This window comes from Zalophus californianus, chromosome 11 (genome assembly GCF_009762305.2).
Source record: "Zalophus californianus isolate mZalCal1 chromosome 11, mZalCal1.pri.v2, whole genome shotgun sequence".
NCBI lineage: Eukaryota > Metazoa > Chordata > Mammalia > Carnivora > Otariidae > Zalophus > Zalophus californianus.
The window spans coordinates 27,931,212-27,954,156 of record NC_045605.1 but is presented as its reverse complement, the minus strand read 5'-3'; the positions used below and the strand labels follow the sequence as shown (position 1 = coordinate 27,954,156).

General features: G+C 40.4%; 1 protein-coding gene across 6 annotated transcripts in view; it reads left to right on the top strand.

The window, feature by feature from the left end:
* Nucleotides 1-22,945, top strand: part of OPCML (opioid binding protein/cell adhesion molecule like) — a 1,097,645-nt gene that overhangs the window by 974,915 nt on the left and 99,785 nt on the right. For all 6 annotated transcript variants that reach the window (XM_027580839.2, XM_027580838.2, XM_027580843.2 and 3 more), the window contains one exon: nt 21,887-22,012. In XM_027580839.2, coding sequence (XP_027436640.1) covers nt 21,887-22,012 — 126 coding nt within the window. The remainder of the gene's footprint in view (nt 1-21,886; nt 22,013-22,945) is intronic.

Genomic DNA, 22,945 nt, shown 5'->3' with positions numbered 1-22,945 from the left:
GTGGGGAAGAAAAAGTATTTTTGTTTCCAAATCTCCCCACTTCACAGCTCTATAATCAAGTTCGAGTGTAGTGACATTACTGGATGTGTCCTGGAGCAAGAGGACTTGTGAATATAGTGTGTTATTAGGCTCCTGTGAAATTATAGAAGGTGATTGCTCCCTTCCCCCGACAATACATATGTGACCATTATCTGGAAGTGAAGTGCATAAAAATAGACAATGTTAATAAAAGGATTGAAAATATTATTAGAAGGTGCATCAAATTAAGCTGATTTAAAGGCTGCAAGAGTCTGGAATTTATAGCAAGTGTGCCATGGGCTCATTGGGATTGTAATTTGGAGAATCCCTATAAAACCTGGACTGGAGCCATCCCTCTCTACTCAAGGCAATTTTTCCTATAAGCTCCCTGAGTGCAGTGAAAATGTCCAGGCATGTGACTTTTTTCTCTCCTACCTGAGTGCTGGTATGTTGGCTACAATGTAGAACATCCTGACTTATATGAGCAAAAAGTGAGGACCCAGATTTTCCTTCTTCACAGAGCCCTGGAGGTTCAGGAAAAGACAGAAAAGAGGTTTTTCAGGGAAAGTGGCCTCCTTTTGAGGCTGAAAGTACTGAACTTGAAGCCACTATCATAAATATCAATGCCTTTTTACCTGGCATGCTGGTTGAAACTTACTAACCTGAAATATTTTCTGGACTAGTGAGACTGGAGCCTCGAATAACCTTTTAGTCAGCTGCCTTGATACTTAATGTGTTTTATTTATTTTTTTAAAGGAAATTTCTTTCTTTTTTTTTTTGAGATTTTATTTATTTGACAGAGAGAGACACAGCAAGAGAGGGAACACAAGCAGGGGGAGTGGGAGAGGGAGAAGCAGGCTTCCCACAGAGCAGGGAGCCCAATGCAGGGCTCGATCCCAGGACCTTGGGATCACGACCTGAGCCGAAGGCAGACGCCTAACGACTGAGCCACCCAGGCGCCCCATCGATACTTAATCTGTTTTAAACATTTTTGGCACAACTGCTTTCTGAAAAGGTCTTGCGCAATATATTCAGCCTCAGCTGTCTTCGATGTTATAGAATACTTGTTGCTGGGAATAATATTTTCCATAAGAAATACCTGCATCATTATGACATGTTAAACATTTAAAGATAGTTTCCGATGGGTTTTGTTTTTGAAGGGAACAAGAATGTAAATTCCTGGTGGGTGAGTAGTGAGCGCGGGAGATCTGACCCCCTCGGTAAATGGTGTGAATTATTCCATTGGAAGCATCCAATGACACTGCAGTCTGGAGTACTGGAAAGCCACACTTTTTTTTTTTCTAACATGCTTTAATTGCTTTTTGCTGGGGCCAGGGATATTTATGGGTTAGGAGATTGCCAAGTTATTTATTAGATGGAGTATCTAGGGATAGACTAATATAAATCACTTAGGCTGGTATTGAATATACCAGACACTCAGTAATTTAAAAAGCTTTAATAAAAATGCTAAAATATGAGACTTGTCTTTGGCTGTAATGAGACTCAGTTATCATGTTTTTATCAGCAATATTCAGTCATGGACCCCCTCCCCCTTTTCCTAGTATAAGAAAATGTGGATGCAATCATTATTTCCAGACTCTCCAGATTTGTTTGAAACTGAGAAAGGTTTTAAAATTTTGAGAAAAGACTTGGATGAGAATTATATTGAGGGCCTCATGGCTGATTTCCTCATATTAGGAAATCTAGCATGTTCTTTCATATTAGAAATCTTGTCTTTTGTGGATCTAGCATGTTGGAGGATAAGAAAAAAGGGGTATATGCTGTTCACATGGCCTATAGAAACCTTCCATGGTGTATCTTCTATGTATGCAGATCACATCAGTGTGAATGCTGTAGCCAATCCCTGTTTTGCAAAGCACAGAGTCAAAACTCCTCAAATTTAGAACCAGTGGAATCCCTAAGAACCAAGACTATAGCTTTTATTTTCTTTAGTGGGAAGACTGAATTATAGGTATATGTCATTCTATGATTTTAAAAGTGTACTTTCTTCCATATTCTTCTTTTTTTAAGTTTTTAAGTCCAGTTATCATACAGTGCTATATTAGTTTTAGGTGTACGTTATAGTGACTCAGCCTTTCCATACATCACTAGGTGCTCATTACGCCAAGTGCCCTCCTTCATCCCCATCACCTATTTCCCCCATCCCCCACCCCTCTCCCCTCTAGTAACCATCAGTTGGTTCTCTATAGTTAAGAGTCTGTTTCTTGATTTCTCTCTCTCTCCCTCCCTCCCTCCCTCTTCTCTCTGTTTTCCTTTGCTCATTTGTTTTGTTTCTTAAATTCCGTATGCATGAAATCATACGGTGCCTGTCTTAAAGTGTACTTATATTTATGATCTCATTTATTCGTAACTAGAAACGTTTTAGGAAACTTTTATCATCCTCATGTGATGAATGACTGAAATGGTAGGTCATGGAGAGTAAGGGAATTGCCATTTTCATAAAACTATGGAATGGAAGAGAGAGACCTGAATTCTCCCTGCCCTCTTCCTTCCAAACCCATCCAGCTCTGGACGAGATTATGGGCCCATTTCTTCATGATTTCCCAAGTGCCATCCTTCTTCCATGATGAAGAGTTTGTGTGTCTAATTCCAGGGAATTCCTTTCTTCAATTCTATCTCAGACCTGCTAGGTGCATGATGACTGCATCTTGAGTGTAGGAGTGAGGTGTAGTGACCTAGCTTTGCAGCACAGAGCAGGTAGAGAAGACAAGAGAAGAAGGAACATCCATTTGGCCGGTGGGGCAATTACTGGGGAAAATGTGAGACTGATTCCTGATGGACTACCCAAGAGTGATACCATGTCCGAAGGGACAGCCAGCTCAGTTGAGATGCCACCCATGCTCTGAGGTTGCTATTTGGTTGAACACAGCATAGCAGAAACATGCAGCCCAGCCTTGTCATCAGAAAGCTCTGTGGTGGGGTGTGGATGGCACAGAGCAGGACAGGAGCCAGCTGGCGCCAGTCTTTAATATGGAGCAAGTCAGGAAGGCTTGGAGAGGGGGTGGTGAACACGCCCCAAGGCAGATACAGCCTTCCCAAGTGGTGCTCCAGATCTGGATGGAGCCTGGGTATTAGGTAGGGTTACAGGACACACTCTGAAGAAGGGCATGAAGGAAGCCCATTTCCCCTCACCCCTCCCTGCTCAAAATAAGACATTTCAGATTTGGGACAGGGAAAAAGTTGTACACACAAAGGTAATATCAGAAAGTACCTGCTGACAGGAGAAATCAGGAGGGACAGGGGTTGATGGCAGGTTTGGGGGTGGGGTCATGAAATTCTGAGTGTGGATATATTTGGCCTAATTCTCAGCCCAGCCATCCCCCTAGCCCTTCCTGCCCCATCCAAGAAGCAAGCATTTAAATACAGCAGGACTGAGGCTGTAGACTAGGGGCCTCCGGGACTCTGCTGAAACCCTGGGGCAAATCCCAGGTGATCTTGTTCCCTTTCAAACTTCTTTCTGTGGCAATATCCTATGATACAGGAGAAATAAATAAGGGGTCCAGGAACTTGAGGCAGAAAATGAGAAGAGGCTGTGGTCAAGAAGATGCTGGAACATTACCTGCATTACCTCATTTGGTTTTACCACCTACTCAGTGAGGCAAGTGTTGTTGGTAATATCTGAACTTTCAGATAATCCAAGTGAGGACCACTTCTCCAAACCCTACAAGAATTCTCCAGGGGTGCTTGGGTGGCTCAGTTAGCTAAGCATCTGCCTTCAGCTCAGGTCATGATCTCAGGGTCCTGGGATCGAGCCCCACATCAGGCTCTCTGCTCAGTAGGGAATCTGCTCCTCCCTCTCCCTCTACCTCTGTGCTCTCCCCCCCATCTCAAATAAATAAATAAAATCTTAAAAAAAAAGAGTTCTCCATTACCTGCCACACTGTGTCCACCCCTAAAAAAGTCCCAGGCACTAGGGTGTACAGATCAAGTCTCTTGGAGTCAGGCATGCTTGGATGACATCGTGTGTGCTTTTGCATGTGGGCTGAGACCTTGCGTTCTGGAGTCATTCAGAACAGGATATCTCAGCTTTTCTTTTTTCTGGCTGTGTGACATTAAGTAACTTATTTATCTCTCACTCTGCCTCTGTTTCCTTGTCCTTAAAATGTGAAATAGTAATCCGGCCTCATAGGGTTTTCACAAGGATAAAATAAGTGGTGTGCGACAAATTCTTTGTATGGTACCTCTGGACACTTATGAAGTTCTCAAAAAATGAGAGTTTCTGACAAAAAAAAATAAATAATTCTAGAGGTAGAATTAAAGAGCCCATGGTATTGACATTTACCATGTGCCAGGCACTATGAGAAAATCCTTTTCTACTCATTTGCCCTTTATTCCTCACTGGGACCCATGAGTTACCTATGATCAGTACCCTGCTTTGCCGTTTGGAAATTGGAGGTTAGGAACATTTAGACATTTGTTCAAGGTCAGCCATGAATGAACAAGACGGGGAGCCAAGGTTGCATTAATAAAAGAAATTATGACAAGTTAAAGAGGGCAAGTAGAGAAGGGGAGAGGTCTGAAACCAGTGCTTACGGGTCCCCAGTTCCAAGGGGTCCTGGTATGGGAGACACCTGGGTTAAAAGAGATTATGGGACTTCTCTCCACCTCCCACCAAATACTTGACAGAATTGGGGCTAGACCCAAAGGGTTTCGTTAGCTGCAAAATAAGGAGGTTGTACTAGATTATCCCTAAGGTCTCTTTTTGACTTGAAAATTATATGATGTAAATTAAACCCTATGATTCTAGGGGTGTGTGTGTGTGTGTGTGGCGAGAAATCTCAGGGAGAGGGAGCAAGTCAGGAGAGCAAGGAACAAAGGGAGCCTCCCAGAGGGAGGGCATCTCCATGCCCTAGAAAGAGCAGGACCAGATGAGAAAGACTCTTTGACTGCATGTAATTTCTCTGATCATGGTCAGTTGCTTGAATTGTGCAAATTAAAAATAGGAGCCGTGTGCCTAAGTCTATAAATAATTTCCGTAAGCGACACTGTGGAGACAATCCTTACAAACGAGCTCAGCAAAGCTTGTGTGGTTTGTGATGCCGCTGGGTCCCTGGTGTGTGTTTATGTTTCTGTAATTCATAATCATTTCTTCTCATTCCCCACCATTCCTCTCATCACAATAGAATGAAGAAGAGAAAAGCAATCAGAGTACAGCGGGTCTAATCTTATCCAGCATAATATAAAACCGTATCACACCAGGACATGTGGGGAGGCCAAGTTCACACTCTGAGTCTATAAAACCGAACAACATGGATCTGGCCCTGCCTCCCAAGCATTAGCATGTGACCTCATACAAGTAGGACTCTCTGGCTGCCCGCACTGGATCCTGAGAGGTTGTGTTATCTGGAAAATCTCTTGCACTCCCAGTTAAATTCAGCACACATTGATTGAGCACCTATTAGATACCAGGCACCGAGCAGCCCTAGGGAGACTGAGATGAACAAATAGCAGTCCTGGATCACACAGATCCCCCAGCCCACTGAGCAAGACAGACATAGCAAACAATAGGCACTATGAGAAGTGCTTTGAACTGAACATGTATGTTGTCAACCCCGAGCTTTGCTCATCTTACCTCTTAAGGGGCTCTCCCATCTGTCCCTCTCTGCCCCTCCCTCCTGCTGGCACACTTGTCCAAGCTGCCACCTCCTCACTACTGAACAACATTCTAGCTAGTTCTCCTGTCCCTACTTTGCTCTGCTCCTTCCATTCTCCACACTGCAGCCAGGAGCAACTTATTTGCAATGCAAATCTGTCCAACCTCCAACACTCATCATCATCATCATCATCATCATCATCTTTAGACATTTTAATGCCCTCTGCCATTTCTCCTATAAAAAGGGCCCAAACCTTAGTGTTTTATCCAATAGGCTTAGGGTCTGACCTTACCTGTCCACTCTCCATTTGTGTGATTTTATTCTTTTGACTTCAGCCACAGGTACTCAAGTGAACCATACTCTCTGCCTCTGCAGAGCCTGTAAATATATTGGGCCCTCTGCCCAACTCTGCCCAGAACAAACACTTCACACAAACTCCCTGACCAGGACAGACCCCCTATTATGGGCTGTCATAGCGCCTTACACCACCATGTCATAGCACACCCACACATTGATTCCTGTGATTATTTATCAGTGTCAGTGTTCTCCTCTGGACACTAGTCTTCATAATTCACACGAGAGAAAGACCTTTCTGTCTGCTTTTCTCCCCAAAGATAATGCCCAGGATACAGTAGGCACTAAATAAATGCTTTAGAATGAATGCATTACATTATTATGCACAGGTAGCCCCGGAGGGCACAGCCTTATATCTGTTTCTGGAATGGGGAGACTTAATGGAGAGGGGATTGTATCTCAGTATCAGTTTTCAAGTATGAGTAGGGCTCATGCAGGCAGATGAGTGGGGAGAGGCACAGGGGCAGAAGGTACAGCATATGCACAAATTTGGAACTATGCATGAACAGGAATGTTTCGAACATTGCCAAACAGGCTGACGTGGGTAAGGTAGTATTCTTGTTTTGAAAAGAAAGGAAAGGGGAAACAGTGGGCAGGTAATGAGAGACAGAGAGGTTAGTGGGTGCAGGTTGAGCATCACGCAATGAAATAGAAATACATGAAAAAGATATTTTCTGAGAACCTACACATAGGGGGTTGGCTTCTCTCCTCATAGCACAGCTCTGGTTCTCCTTCTTCAAAGCTGATAGGCTGTGCTTTGTTTTTACTTATTTATTTATTTATTTATTTATTTATTTATTTATTTATTTATTAAGATTTTATTTATTTATTTGAGAGAGAGAGAGAATGAGAGATAGAGAGCATGAGAGGGAAGAGGGTCAGAGGGAGACGCAGACTCCCCGCTGAGCAAGGAGCCCGATGTGGGACTCGATCCCAGGACTCCAGGATCATGACCTGAGCTGAAGGCAGTTGCCCAACCAACTGAGCCACCCAGGCACCCCTGTGCTTTGTTTTTAATAACATCTATACAGCGTTATAATTCCTTTACCAAGATGATCGTCGGTAAATGCACAAGGTTGTTCAACGATCAGCACTCTCCAATTCTAGAACATCTTCATCAGTCCAAAAAAAATCCTGTGCCCATTAGCAGTCACTCCCTATCTGCCCCTCTCCCCAGCCCCCGGCAACTTCCATAAGTATATTTTCTGTCTCGATGGATTTGCCTATTCTGGACATTTCATGTAGATAGAAATCATACAATATGTGGCCTTTTGTGTCTGGCTTCTTCCACTTAACATGTTTTCAATGTTCACCCGTGTTGTAGCATGCATCAGTACTTCATTCCTTTTAATGCATGAATAATGTTCCATTGTATGGATATACTACATTTTCAGTTATTGATGAACATTTGCATTTTTCCCATTTTTTGTCTATTATGAATAATGCTGTTATGTATATTTGTGCACAAGTTGTTGTGTGGATATGTATTTTCATTCCTCTTGGATACATACCTAGGAGTGGAGGACATGGTAACACTATCCTTAACCCACTGAGGAACTGCCTGACTGTTTTCTTTTTTTCCATTTTTTATTGTTATGTTAATCGCCATACATTACATCATTAGTTTTTGATGTAGTGTTCCCTGATTCATTGTTTGTGCATAACACCCAGTGCTCCACGCAGAATGTACCCTCTTTAATACCCATCACCAGGCCAACCCATCCCCCCACCGCCCTCCCCTCTGGAATCCTCAGTTTCTTTTTCAGAGTCCATCATCTCTCATGGTTCGTCTCCCCCTCTGACTTACTCCATTTCATTCTTCCCCTCCTGCTATCTTCTTCCTTTTTTTTCTTAACATATATTGCATTATTTGTTTCAGAAGTACAGATCTGTGATTCAACAGTCTTGCACAATTCACAGCGCTCACCATAGCACACACCCTCCCCAATGTCTATCACCCAGCCACCCCGTCCCTCCCACCCCCCACCACTCCAGAAACACTCAGTTTGTTTCCTGAGATTAAGAATTCCTCATATCAGTGAGGTCATATGATACATGTCTTTCTTTGATTGACTTATTTCACTCAGCATAACACCCTCCAGTTCCATCCACGTCGTTGCAAATGGCAAGATCTCATTCCTTTTGATGGCTGCATAATATTCCATTGTGTATCTATACCACCTCTTCTTTATCCATTCATCTGTCGATGGGCATCTTGGCTCTTTCCACAGTTTGGCTATTGTGGACATTGCTGCTATAAACATTGGGGTGCACGTACCCCTTCGGATCCCTACATTTCTATCTTTGGGGTAAATACCCAGTAGTGCAATTGCTGGATCATATAGTAGCTCTATTTTCAACTGTTTGAGGAACCTCCAAACTGTTTTCCAGAGGGGTTGCACCAGCTTGCCTTCCCACCAACAGTGTAGGAGTGTTCCCCTTTCTCTGCATCCACGCCAACATCTGTTGTTTCCTGACTTGTTAATTTTAGCCATTCTGACGGGTGTGAGGTGGTATCTCACTGAGGTTTTGATTTGGATTTCCCCGATGCTGAGCGATGTTGAGCACTTTTTCGTGTGTCTGTTGGCCATTTGGATGTCTTCTTTGGAAAAATGTCTGTTCATGTCTTCTGCCCATTTCTTGATTGGATTATTTGTTCTTTAGGTGTTGAGTTTGATAAGTTCTTTATAGGTTTTGGATACTAGCCCTTTATCTGATATGTCATTTGCAAATATTTTCTCCCATTCTGTTAGTTGTCTTTCAGTTTTGTGGACTGTTTCTTTTGCTGTGCAAAAGCTTTTTATCTTGATGAAATCCCAATACTTCATTTTTGCCCTTGCTTCCCTTGCCTTTGGCGAAGTTTCTAGGAAGAAGTTGCTGCGGCTGAGGTCGAAAAGGTTGTGACCTGTGTTCTCCTTTAGGATTTTGATGGATCCTGTCTCACGTTTAGGTCTTTCAACCATTTGGAGTCTATTTTTGTGTGTGGTGTAAGGAAATGGTCCAGTTTCATTCTTCTGCATGCGGCTGTCCAATTTTCCCAACACCATTTGTTGAAGAGACTGTCTTTTTGCCATTGTACATTCTTTCCTGCTTTGTCAAAGATGAGTTGACCATAGAGTTGAGCGTCCATTTCTGGGCTCTCGATTCTGTTCCACTGATCTATGTGTCTGTTTTTGTGCCCGTACCATACTGTCTTGTTGATGACAGCTTTGTAATAGAGCTGGAAGTCTGGAATTGTGATGCCACCAGCTTTGCTTTTCTTTTTCAATATTCCTCTGGCTATTCGGGGTCCCTTCTGCTTCCATACAAATTTTAGGATAATTTGTTCCATTTCTTTGAAAAAAGTGGATGCTAATTTGATGGGGATTGCATTGAATGTGTAGATTGCCCTAGGTAGCATTGACATCTTCACAATGTTTGTTCTTCCAATCCATGAACATGGAACGTTTTTCCATTTCCTTGTGTCTTCTTCAATTTCTTTCATGAGTATTTTATAGTTTTCTGATTACAGATCCTTTGTCTCTTTGGTTAAATTTATTCTTAGGTATCTTATGGTTTTGGGTGCAGTTGTAAATGGGATAGACTCCTTGATTTGTCTCTCTTCTGTCTTGTTGTTGGTGTGTAGGAATGCCACTGATTTCTGTGCATTGATTTTATATCCTGCTACTTTACTGAATTCCTGTATGAGTTCTAGCAGTTTTGGGGTGGAGTCTTTTGGGTTTTCCACATACAGTATCCTATCATCTGCAAAGACTGAGAGTTTGACTTCCTCTTTGCCAGTTTGGATGCCTTTGATTTCTTTTTGTTGTCTGATTGCTGTGGCTAGGACTTCTAATACTATGTTGAATAGCATTGGTGATAGTGGACATCCCTGCCGCGTTCCTTACCTTAGGGGAAAAGATCTCAGCTTTTCCCCATTGAGAATGATATTCGCTGTAGGTTTTTCATAGAGGGCTTTTATGATATTGAGGTATGTACCCTCTATCCTTATATTCTGAAGCGTTTTGATCAAGAAAGGATGCTGTACTTTGTCAAATGCTTTTTCTGCATCTATTGAGAGGATCATATGATTCTTGTTCTTTCCTTTGTTAATATATTGTATCACATTGATTGATTTGTGGATGTTGAACCAACCTTGCAGCCCAGGGATAAATCCCACTTGGTCATGGTGAATAATCCTTTTATTTTTTTTTTCATTGTCTTTTTTTTTTTTTTTTTTGGTGAATAATCCTTTTAATGTACTGTTGGATCCTATTGGTTAGTATTTTGGTGAGAATTTTTGCATCCATGTTCATCAAGGATATTGGTCTGTAATTCTCCTTTTTGATGGGGTCTTTGTCTGGTTTTGGGATCAAGGTAATGGTGGCCTCATAAAATGAGTTTGGAAGTTTTCCTTCCATTTCTATTTTTTGGAACAGTTTCAGGAGAATAGGTATTAATTCTTCTTGAAATGTCTGATAGAATTCCCCTGGGAAGCCATCTGGTCCTGGGCTTTTGTTTGTTGGGAGATTTTTGATGACTGCTTCAATTTCCTTAGTGGTTATAGGTCTGTTCAAGTTTTCTCTTTCTTCCTGGTTCAATTTTGGTACTTGATACATTTCTAGGAATGCATCCATTTCTTCCAGGTTATCTAATTTGCTGGCATAGAGTTGCTCATAATATGTTCTTGTAATTGTTTGTATTTCTTTGGTGTTGGTTGTGATCTCTCCTGTTTCATTCATGATTTTGTTGATTTGGGTCCTTTCTCTTTTCTTTTTCATAAGTCTGGCCAGGGGTTTATCAATCTCGTTAATTCTTTCAAAGAACCAGCTCCTAGTTTCGTTGATCTGTTCTACTGTTCTTTTGGTTTCTATTTCATTGTTTTCTGCTTTGATCTTTATTATTTCTCTTCTTCTGCTGGGTTTAGGCTTTATTTGCTGTTTTTTCTCTAGCTCCTTTAGGTATAGGGTTAGGTTGTGTATTTGAGACCTTTCTTGTTTCTTGAGAAAGGCTTGTATTGCTATATACTTTCCTCTTAGGACCGCCTTTGCTGTATCCCAAAGATTTTGAACAGTTGTGTTTTCATTTTCATTGGTTTCCATGAATTTTTTTAATTCTTCTTTAATTTCCTGGTTGACCCATTCATTCTTTAGTAGGATGCTCTTTAGCTTCCATGTATTTGAGTTCTTTCCGACTTTCCTCTTGTGATTGAGTTCTATTTTCAAAGCATTGTGGTCTGAAAAAATGCAGGGAATAATCCCAATCTTTTGGTACCGGTTGAGACCTGATTTGTGACCTAGGATGTGATCAATTCTGGAGAATGTTCCATGGGCACTAGAGAAGAATGTGTATTCTGTTGCTTTGGGATGGGATGTTCTGAATATGTCTTTGAAGTCCATTTGGTCCAATGTTTCATTTAAAGTCTTTATTTTTTGATTTTGTTGATTTTTTGCTTAGATGATCTGTCCATTTCAGTCAGGGGGTGTTAAAATCCCCCACTATTATTGTATTGTTGTCAATGTGTTTCTTTGCTTTTGTTATTAATTGCCTTATATAATTGGCTGCTCCCATGTTAGGGGCATAGATATTTACAATTGCTAGATCTGCTTGTTGGATAGACCCTTTAAGTAGGATATAGTTTCCTTCTTCATCTCTTATTACAGTCTTTGTTTTAAAATCTAATTTGTCTGATATAAGGATTGCCACCCCAGCTTTCTTTTGGTGTCCATTAGCATGGTAAATGGTTTTCCACCCCCTCACTTTCTATGTGAGGGTGTCTTTGGGTCTAAAATGAGTCTCTTGCAGACAGCATATTGATGGGTCTTGTTTTTTAATCCAATCTGATAGCCTGTGTCTTTTGATTGGGGCATTTAGCCCATTTACATTCAGAGTAACTATTGAAAGATATGAATTTAGTGCCATTGTATTGCCTGTAAGGTGACTCTGACTGTATATTGTCTGTGTTCCTTTCTGATCTATACTGCTTAGGCTCTCTCTTTGCTTAGAGGACCCCTTTCAATATTTCTTGGAGGGCTGGTTTCATGTTTGCAAATTCCTTTAGTTTTTGTTTGTCCTGGAAGCTTCTTATCTCTCCTTCTATTTTCATTGAGAGCCTAGCTGAATATAGTATTCTTGGCTGGATATTTTTCTCGTTTAGTGCTCTGAAGATATCATGCCCGTCCTTTCTGGCCTGCCAGGTCTCTGTGGATAGGTCTGTTGCCAATCTAATGTTTCTACCATTGTAGGTTACATATCTCTTCTCCTGAGCTGCTTTCAGCATTTTCTTTGTCTCCGAGACTCGTAAATTTTACTATTAGATGTCGGGGTGTTGACCTATTTTTATTGATTTTGAGAGGGGTTCTCTGTGCCTCCTGGATTTTGATGCCTGTTTCCTTCCCCACATGAGGGAAGTTCTCTGCTATAATTTGCTCCAATATACCTTCTGCCCCTCTCTCTCTTTCTTCTTCTTCTGGGATTCCAATTATTCTAATGTTGTTTCGTCTTATCGTATCGCTTATCTCTCGAATTCTGCCCTCGTGATCCTGTAGTTGTTTATCTTTTTTCAGCCTCTTTATTTTCCATCATTGTGTCTTCTATATCGCTGATTCTCTCTTCTGCCTCATTTATCCTAGCAGTTAGTGCCCCCATTTTTTATTGCACCTCGTAAGTAGCCTTTTTGATTTTGACTTGGTTAGATTTTAGTTCTTTTATTTCTCCAGAAAGGGTGTCTCTAATAACTTCCACGCTTTTTTAAGCCCAGCTAGTATCTTTAAAGTCATGATTCTGAACTCTAGGTCTGAGATCATACTAATGTCCGTATTGAGTAGGTCCCTGGGAGACGGTACTACCTCTTGTTCTTTTTGCTGAGGTGATTTTTTTCGTCTTGTCATTTTGTCCAGAGGAGAATAGATGAATGAGATAACAAAATGCTAACAGGTTAACAATGTCGCCAGCAAATATACTGTATACAAATCAGAAAAGACCTGAAACCAGGGGAAAAGAAGGGAAAGAAAGACAAAAGAAAGAGGAATAAAAAGAAAAAGATAAAAACAAACAAAAACAGAACAAAACAAAAAAAAAACAGAATATGATCAAATATGATCAGACTAGTGTATAGATCAGTGCCACACACTAGATTTGGGGCGTATTTTGGTCTGTTAGAAGAAAGTGCCTCCTAAAATTTTAAAGGAAGAAAGACATATATGTACAAAATAAGGGTTGATACAATGAAGGGATGGAAGATGACTGTAAAGATGAAAATTATAAAAGATTTTATAAAAGGAATTGATAAGATAAGAAGTTGTTTGAAAAAAGAAAGAAGAAGATTAAAAAACAAAGAAGAAAAGAAAAAAAGAAAAGGGAGAGAATGTGATCAGGCAGGAGACTAGAACAAAGCCATACACCAGTGATTTAGGGTATATTTTGTTATGTTAGAAGAAACTGTATCTCAAGATTTTAAAGAGAGAACAACATATATATATGCCAAAAATAAGGGTAACTACTATGAAGGGATAAAATATGACTCTAAAAATGAAAAATAAAAAATGTTTTTTTAAAAAAAGGGATTGATAAGATGTTGGTTGAAAAAGGGAAAAAGAAAAATTCAAAAAAAGAAAAAAACAGTTAAAAAAATCAACTTTGAAAAACTAACGAATCATGGTTAAAAAGCCATGAATTCTATGTGCAGTATTCCCCTATTGCTGGAGTTCTCCTGTTCTCCTTGATCAGTAAACTTGGTCTTGGCTTGCTGGCTGTACGTGCTGATCTTCTGGGGGAGGGGCCTGTTGCCATGGTTCCCAAATGTTTTTGCTGGAGGCGGAATTGCCCCACCCTTCCCGGCCGGGCTAAGCAATCTGCTCGGGTTTGGTCTCTAGTGCTTTTTCTCCTCCAAGCTCTTGGTACAGCTTTGGAGGACCAGAGTGAAAATGGTGGCCTCCCAATCTCCGCCCGGAGGAGCTGAGAACTCAGGGCTCCACTCCTCAGTGCGCCCCCAGAGAAAAGCAGTCACTCCCGTGTCCCCGGTCTCCGGCCGCACTCCGTGCTCACCCGGCCTGCAACCGAGCGTTTCTATCTCTGGCACCCGACCCCATGTGGAGTATCCAAACCCAGCAGATCCCTGCGGTGCGCTCCTGCACCGCTCCTCCCCGGGGAGGAAGGGGAGTATCCCTGGCTCTGCTGCTTATTGGGTCCCTGCTGGAGGAGCAGTGGCCCGACTGGGCCGCGGATCACAGTTTATGGCAACCCCGAGCCGAGAGCCCGCGCCTCGGCTCCGTCTCTGCACCCGGCTTCCCTGCTCTGATACCTGGGAGCTCTGCCGCACTCAGGCACCCCTAGTCTTTCTGTGACCCCGAGGGTCCTGAGACCACACTGTCCTGTGAGGGTTCCACCCCCCGCTTAGCCACTGGAGCGATGTCCCTTAGCGGAGCCGACTTCTAAAAGTTCCGATTTTGTGCTCCGCGGCTCTAGCACTTGCCAGATGTGGCCGACGGAGGCCCCCTCCCCCGCTGTCTCTCCTCCCGAATATCGCCTCGGATTCACTTCTCCGCACGTCCTACCTTCCAGAAAGTGGTCGCTTCTCTGTTCAGAGAGTGGTTGCTACTCTCTTCGATCTCCTGTTGAGTTTGTAGGTGTTCAGAATGGTTTGATCCCTATTCAGATGAATTCCTGAGACCAGACGAAACCCAGGTCTCCTACTCCTCCGCCATCTTGCTCTGTCCCCTGTCTGACTGTTTTGAAGACAACTGCACTTCTTTACAATTCCACCAGCCATGTATGAGGGTTCCAATTTCTCCATGTCCTCACCAACTTTCATTAGTATCTGTCTTTTTTTTTGGTCCTAGTGGAAGCAAAGTAGGATCTCATTGGGGTTTTGATTTACATTTCCATAATGAGCTATGATACCAAACACCTTCTCATGAACATACTGGCCATTTGTATATCTTCTTTGGAGAAACGTCTATTCAAATCTTTTGTCTATTTTTAATTAGATTATATCTTTTTATTGTCAAGTTGTAAAAGTTTTTATATAGTTTGGATACTACTCCTTTATCAGCTATATTATTTGCAAAAATTTTATCTCCTGTGAGTTTTCTTTTTTACTTTTTCTATAGCACTCTTTGAAGCACAAAATTAAAAGAGTTTTTTCTATTTTGATGATGTCCAATTTATCTATTTTTTTCTTTTGTTGCTTGCGGTTTTGCTGTCATATCTAAGAAACCATTGTCTGATCCAAGGTAACAAAGATTCACACCTGTGTTTTTTCTTTTAGCTGTGACTTTGAGGTATTTGATCCATTTTGAGTTAATTTTTTGTGTATAATGTGAAGTAGGAGTCCAACTTCATTTTTTGCCTGTGGATATCCAGTTGTCCCAGCACCATTTGTTGAAAAGACTATTCTTTCCCCATTGAATTATCTTGGCACCTTGTTGAAAAATCAATTGACCATAAAAATATGGATATATTTCTGGACTCTCAATTCTATTCCATTGATGTATATGTCTACCTTTAATGCTGATTTTTAATAGAGAGTGCTTCCTAGGAATATGTTCAGGATTAAAGGAAATAATGTATACAGAGCAATTAATAGTAGGCTCAAAGAATTAAACACTAGTGATTTTGTTCCTGCCGCTGGTGCTGTTACCACTTTGTTCCCAGGAGCAGCCCCCCTGGACTTGTAATGTTGCTAGAAGATCACCAACTCATAGAATTTTAAAACCAGAAAAATCTGAGAACTCACTATCTAGTTTCTTCACTTAAAACCAACCAAAAGAAACAAATGAACACACACACACACACACACACACACACACACACACACACACACACCCCTAAACCAGAGGGGTTAAGTCATTTACAAAAGATTATACAGCTATGGAAGAACCAAGATCAGAATCCACTATTCCCACACTTCAAGTCTTGCTTTTGGTACCGTGTCATACTATTTCCGTATACAGAATCTGGCATGACCTAGCCTAGAATGCATGCTATAATTCTCAAATTAGTCTCACCTCTAGTTTATGAAATAAGCTCCCTTGTTAAAATGCAAAAAAAAAAAAAAAAAAAAATTAACCCTAGAAGAATGAAATACCAGTTCTTTAAAAGTCTTTACTGTATTATTCTTATAAATTAACTTTGAGTATAATGGAAATCATTTCACATTTATGTTATCTTTCACATGGTCTCTTAATATTTTGTTATTCTCTGAGGATAACAAGTAAGAGAGGAGGAGTGGGGAGGAAAAAACAATAATAGCTATTTAAGTCTCTTTAAAACATTCTCTCTGGGACACGTGGGGGGCTCAATTGGTGAAGCGTCTGCCTCTTGGTTTCAGCTCATGTCATGATCTCAGAGTCATGGAATCGAGCCCCATGTCAGGCTCTGCTGAACATCAAGTCGGCTTGAGATTCTCTCTCTCTTCCTCTGCTCTCCCCCCTCTCTCAAATAAACAGATAAATAAATTAAAAAAAAATTCTCTCTAATCTAATCTAATCTAATCTCCACATTCTTGCCCATTTTATGGTAGGGGAAGCTGAAGCTTAATGGCCTTAAGTATTTTTTTTTTCAATCACACAGAAATTAGTTGGAAGAAAAATGGTATTCAAACTTCAGCCTTTATGATTACAAATCACAAGATTTTTTTTTTTAAAAAACAGTGCCAGCCAGTCTTAAACAAAACACTTAAAACCTAATTAGCAAATACTGTGCCGGGACAGGGACAGGGTAGGTTTGAAATGGGTGAAATTACTGCCCTTGGAAATAATGGAGTATGGTGCTCAAGCCTGTACCCTGTCCCTTCTACAAACAGAAACAGACACTCCTTAAAAGAAAAGAGATAAGGAGGAGTCAGGCAATCTCTTTAAACAAATCTGTTGATTTGACCCGTGCATTTGCTTAGGCTCAATTATTCAGCTAAAGAGGAAGAAATTCAAATTTATTGAATATTTACTTTTTAGCCTGGAAGCATATATAATGCAGGCTTCCCAGTTATCAAAGGAGAACATACATCATCTATATATAAATCCAGACTTAACTTTGAAGGAACTGAGATTTAGAAAATGAGCAATTAGGAACAGACTAAGCTAAATAACATGATTCTAAATAGCATGAATAATATCAAAAATGAATATATAAAAATGAATAATAGCAACTAACATGTATGAAGTACTCATTTCCAGGCACTGTGCTAGTATACTATACACATTTCCACTTAATTCTAATAAGTAGCTAGAAAGAGAATTGTTCTCTTCATGTTACAGATGAAGAACTGGGAGCTCAGAGGAGTTAAGCCAAGATTGTCTAAGGTTACACAGGTATGTTGGACCCCAGAACCTAGGCTATGGTACATGGCCTTCTCATATGCTATTCCAACTATATCATATCAACTTTATGGAGGATAGTGTTAATATATACAGAATCACATGTTTCAATCCCTAATTTACTCAGGTTTGTTTCCTCACAGATGCATAATAACATGTATAAGAAACTATAATTGACTCTTGAACATGGGGGAGAGGGGTTTCAACCCCCCAAGCAGTTGAAAATCCACATATAACTTGCGACTCTCCAAAACCTTAACTACTAAGAGCCTACTGTTGATCAGAAATCTTGTTAATAACATAACAACTGGTAACATATATTTTATATGTTATATGTATTTTATACTGTATTGTTGTAATAAATTAAGCTAGAGAAAAAAATGTTACTAGGAGAATCAAAAGGGAGAGAAAATACATGTATAGTACTGTACTGTAAAAAAATGTATATTAGTTAACCCATTTAGTTCAAACCTGTGTTGTTCATGGCTCAACTGTATATATAGTAACCATTTATTTACTCCACAGAATTTTATTAAGCACCCATTATGTGCTAAGCATAGTTCTAAGTACTGGGAATATAGTGGTTTATACTATAGTTTAGGACCAGAAAGACTTTAAACAAATAATCATACAAATGTATATAAAAACACAAAGCTATATAAGAATCATTAAGGAATATTTAAGGTTGAGAAGACATTGGAACAGAAGGACCTGAATTAGATGGGTTGGGGGGAGGATTAGGGTCCTAACAAAGACTTCTCTGAGGAGCTAACGTCAAAACTGAGCCCTGATGGGAAAAAAAAAAATACATACTATGAAGGTGGGGGGTATTTCAGGGAGAGGAAAGGGCGAATGTCAGATCTCTAGGATGGAAAACACTTGACAGATTATAAGATACCCAATTTAAAAACCTATGCATTCATATATTACATTAAGTGGGGAAAAGGATGTTACTACACGTCAGGTTTTGGTTTTATATAATAGGAATAGGAGGATAAATATAGCAGATTGCTTCCATGGAATAGCTTAGTTGCAAAGATAAATTGTACGATAAAGACATAAAAAGAATGCCTTGGGAACAGAAGAGAGAGCAACTAAGGCATCGTAAAGGAGTTCCTGGTTGACCTGAGTTGAGTTGAGTGAAGGATGAGGATTTCGTGCGGCACAGAAGTGGGAAAGCACTTTCCCAGCAGAAGGAATCGTATGTGTAAAAGGCACAAAGATGAGAGAACGATGTAGCCTCAGAGAAGGGGGGGGGAGGGCTACCTGTTAGAGAAGGGGCTAGTAGTTAGGTTATGGCCAGACTACAAGTGGTTTTGTAAATCCTGCTGAGAAGTGTGGACTTTCCAGTCTTAGCCAGGGGCAGATATTGGGGGTGTTAGGCAGAAGAAAAATATTTAAGAGGTGATTGTGGTAGGTGTATAGGGTTTGGAATTATAAAATGGTGGCAGGTTGAGAAATGAAGAGACTTTTGTCATATTCCAAGCTAGAGATAATAAGCTTCTCAACTAACCCAATGGCAATGTGATTGGAGAGGATGGGGCAGGTTCGAGAATGTTTTGTGTCTAAGAGCTGCTGGCCATGCTAAGGGTAAAGAGAGAATGTATAAATACCTCATGGTAACCCAGAACCCTAAGGTACTTCGGAAATCTGCCTCTTCCTCTGATTGCTATCTGATAAAATATTATCTCTCTCTTTATATATACATCTCTCTTTGTCTATGTATATATGTCTGTGTGTGTGTGTGTGTGTATATACATAGAGTGGCAGACAATATTTTATTTATGTCTATATATACATTTATATGTCTATATCTATTGAACGATTTTTAATCTATTTATCTTAAAGGACCACAATTTGAAGTGCTCGTAGTTGTGCACTGAACAATCTGCACAGCCATATGAAGGGTTGTATCCCACCACCATCAATGTAAAGAGAACTGATGCATACACTATTGGCAGGGCTGGGGGCCCCTCGTGTCTGCAGATGTGACTAAAACACACTGTGCTATTTGTCATCTTTTAATTAGACTTGTGTGAGTCCTATCATTTTCTGGGAGTAATTTTGATACTTTGGATAAGACTACTGTACATTTTTGTGTTTACCTATACAACCATATGGATAGAGACACATAGATACCTAGATTGACACATAGATTCATAGATACTTAGATTCATTTGCCACAGATAAGTGTCTGCAAATGGAACCAAGGTCTCCTGTCAAAATATGTAGGAGCAATTATTTATTTTCAATTGCTCCTTTCTTCAAAAAATTGTCATGCTAACAAAGGAAGGGCCATAAGAGTATTGCCAAATTCAATTCAGATTTAAAATTAAATTAGAAGCGTTGAGAGCCGCCCTTGGTGCGTGCTGCTTGCCAGTAGCATGCCCTGGAGAAATAAAGATGACTAAGATGGGCTCCTCCCTCAGTGGTGTGCATTGTGTTGGAGAAGCAACTGGAATGAGGTGGTTTTTTTCATTGTGGTTAAGTGCTGTGAGCGAAGATGCACTGGGAGATCATTCAAAGCAGAGGAAACAGAATATGCAAACATAAATACTGTGTTCCAGGCATTGATAAGATGTTAAACAAAGAAGCTGCTTAACCTGATGGAAAGAATTCTGCCATTTACTGGCCATGTCCTTTTGGGGAATTTACTTAACCCTCCCCTTGCCTCAATTTTTTTTTTTTTCATTTTTCATGGTGAGAATATTTGTTTTATTTATTTCATAATTTGTGAAGAAACCATAAGATAATATACACGCAAGCAATTTGAAAACAAGCATTATGTATTAATATACATTATTGCATCGTACATATTAATAATAAGGATATCATAATTGAGAAAAGAAAGAACTTTTCTTTTTCTCAGTTCACTCGCTGTACTTCCTTTCTTCCTGGTATCCACACCCTTGATGCTATACTTGTCTTTCCTCCCTTGAGAAAGTAGCAGGGTCCTTCTGGAAGAGCCAGGGGGCAGTCAGCACTGCCTGGGGCTTGGTGGGAATGTGTGGAGTAACTTTGCAATTCCACCAGGAACCTGCCTCCTGATGGGTGACATTGACTGAGCACCTGGAGAATGAGGAGGTCATGCTAAATATCCATGGAATTTTACAAATATCTATTAAACCAGGACCCCTTGAACTATCAGATGCAACATAGCCAGTACAAAACTGATGATTCTGAACTGGAGGTTGTGTTGGGAGATCTGTCCTTGGGCATTATATATACTAAATTATCCTCTACTAACCTGACTGTACCACCCCCCTCCACCGAGCTGTGTCTACCCTAACACCAGCACCAGGGAGACACCTGGGTCTAGAGAAAGAACTTCAGAGGGCCAACACATCCAGCTAAAGCAGACATTATTCTGAGAATATTGTGGAAGATGCACTGAAGTTGTTGCTTTATAAAAGTGAAAAAAGTATTGACATTTCTAAGCCCAGAACTATTTTTTAACAAGCTAGAAAATACTGAAAAACAGGTAGTACAGTTTTCTCATGAGAATGCAGTGTAGTTAGAATGCACACTATTTTTTCCCAGTGTGTATTTGGGTAAAATATGTGCAATGAAGTTTCAGGCCAGATCCTAATGCAGAAATAATCCAAAATATGGCAGATTTATAAGCTAGGCAATTTTTATTTATTTGCTAATGTGGATTCCCTTAAGAAGTCAAATGCTCTACATGTTACTTATGGCTTCTCCTTGAAAAGACTTACCTCTAAGGTCTCAGCAGCATAAAACTCCCGGCTGCAGAGTTGTCTGAATCAAGCATCAGCCATAATTCTCCTTTGCCACTGACTCTGGGTGGTTCGGAACCTACCAGTACTCTACCTGTTTGGTAATTAATAATTCATAATTAAACTGGCAGTTTGAATAAATCAACAGAGCCATAGGCTCGGAGCCTCCTCTCTTGCCATCCTTCAGAGAATCTGAAACATAACAGAGAAGAAAGGTTTAGGTATCTGAAATCCTCCATTAAAAGCTTTGACCTCCTGCCCCCAATCGCACCCCGTAGTTTTTTGGATTTATTCCATCTGTTCTTTGGATCTTTCTTTCAAAGAGGAATTAAGCAGGACCCTTGTCAGCCTTGTGCTAGATACTGAGGAAATAGAGATGCATGTGACTCCACCCTTACCCTCAAGCAACTAAGTCTAGGTAAAAAGACAGGCATGAAAAAATCTGCCATGATACCACATGCTCAGTCCCCTCTGTGTGGAAAGTTCAGACAAATACAGTAGGAGAGAGAAGTAATTCTCTTCTCAGGATTTGGGGAGAAGTGAAGGAAAACTGCAGAGGGGAGGTGATCTTTGAGGTCTCTTGAGTGATGAGTCATATCTTTTCAGGTAGGAAATGAAGAAAATAAGAGGAAAACAAAGCAATGGAAGTACTTATGCTTTTGCCATGTTCCACGGAGAGCCAGGGTTGAGCCCTAGCAGTGCACAGTGTTAATGGCTGCCTCGTTGGCAAATCAAGCAATCTGAACATTATTATTGAGAATAATACCTATCATAAAAGCATGCTATGCAAATATTTATAGACTAATACCTCCGTTTGAGTGCAAAGAATCATTCTCATGTATTTCTTTTCTCCTTTGTTTCTTTACAGTTCCTCCCCAGATCATGAATATCTCCTCAGACATCACTGTGAATGAGGGAAGCAGTGTGACCCTGCTGTGTCTTGCTATTGGCAGACCAGAGCCAACTGTGACATGGAGACACCTGTCAGTCAAGGGTAAGGCTTTACCTTTGGGAATTTTTCAGTTATTCTATTATTCTATTGAAGAATTTGTTCTAAAGCACAACAAAACTTTGGGAATCAGAAAGCAATGCTGTATTTGTAACATAGTAATGTAAAAGCAAATAAGCCACATGCATCAGTCACTAAGTATTCCATTCCCAAAAAAAGAAAAGGATTTATAAAGAGAAAATGTACTGAATTATTTTCTCAGTCCTTTTTATGGCCATAGAAAACTTCTGTTTTCCCAACCAGGAAGAACAGAGGTGCCATAACTTCAAATAAAGATACTAATTTCTCAAGGTGGAGATGTATGGGTCAGTTGGTCATTTGCCCTTTCTTTAAGAAGAGTGCTAGAAGGCTAGAATGCCCATTGTAAATGTTGGTGTTACTGTGCATCCTTGAGAAAAAAGATCTCCTCACTCAGTACTTTCAGACCATTTCCCCAGAGCCACACCTCTTTGACCTATACATCAATAGTCCACCTGAGTGGAAGAAGGATGATGGAAAAGATGAAGTACACCTAGCATGCATGTACTGGGCACTCAGTGGTTGGCATTAAACATCAGTGATAATCGTCTCCACCTTTGTAGGAAGGGAACCAAAAGAACAGTGGGTCCTATCCGTTTGGAACTAAAACTTACCCCAAGTTGAACTTGAAGAGATGGGCACTGAGTCACTTGGTATATTTATACATTCCTAGAAACTATGATTAATTCTAGAAATTATACAAGAAACAAATGCTCCCTCAAGCATCAGAAAATACACAAATGAATTTCAGTGAAATAGGAGAATGTGTGGAGTATGCTTGTGCGTGATGTAAAAATAACCTAGATCTAGAGGAAAACATAGGAACACATCTTGGTAACCTTGAGATAGACAAAGTGTTGCTAGGACATCAAAGGCTCTTACCATAAAAGAAGAAAACAT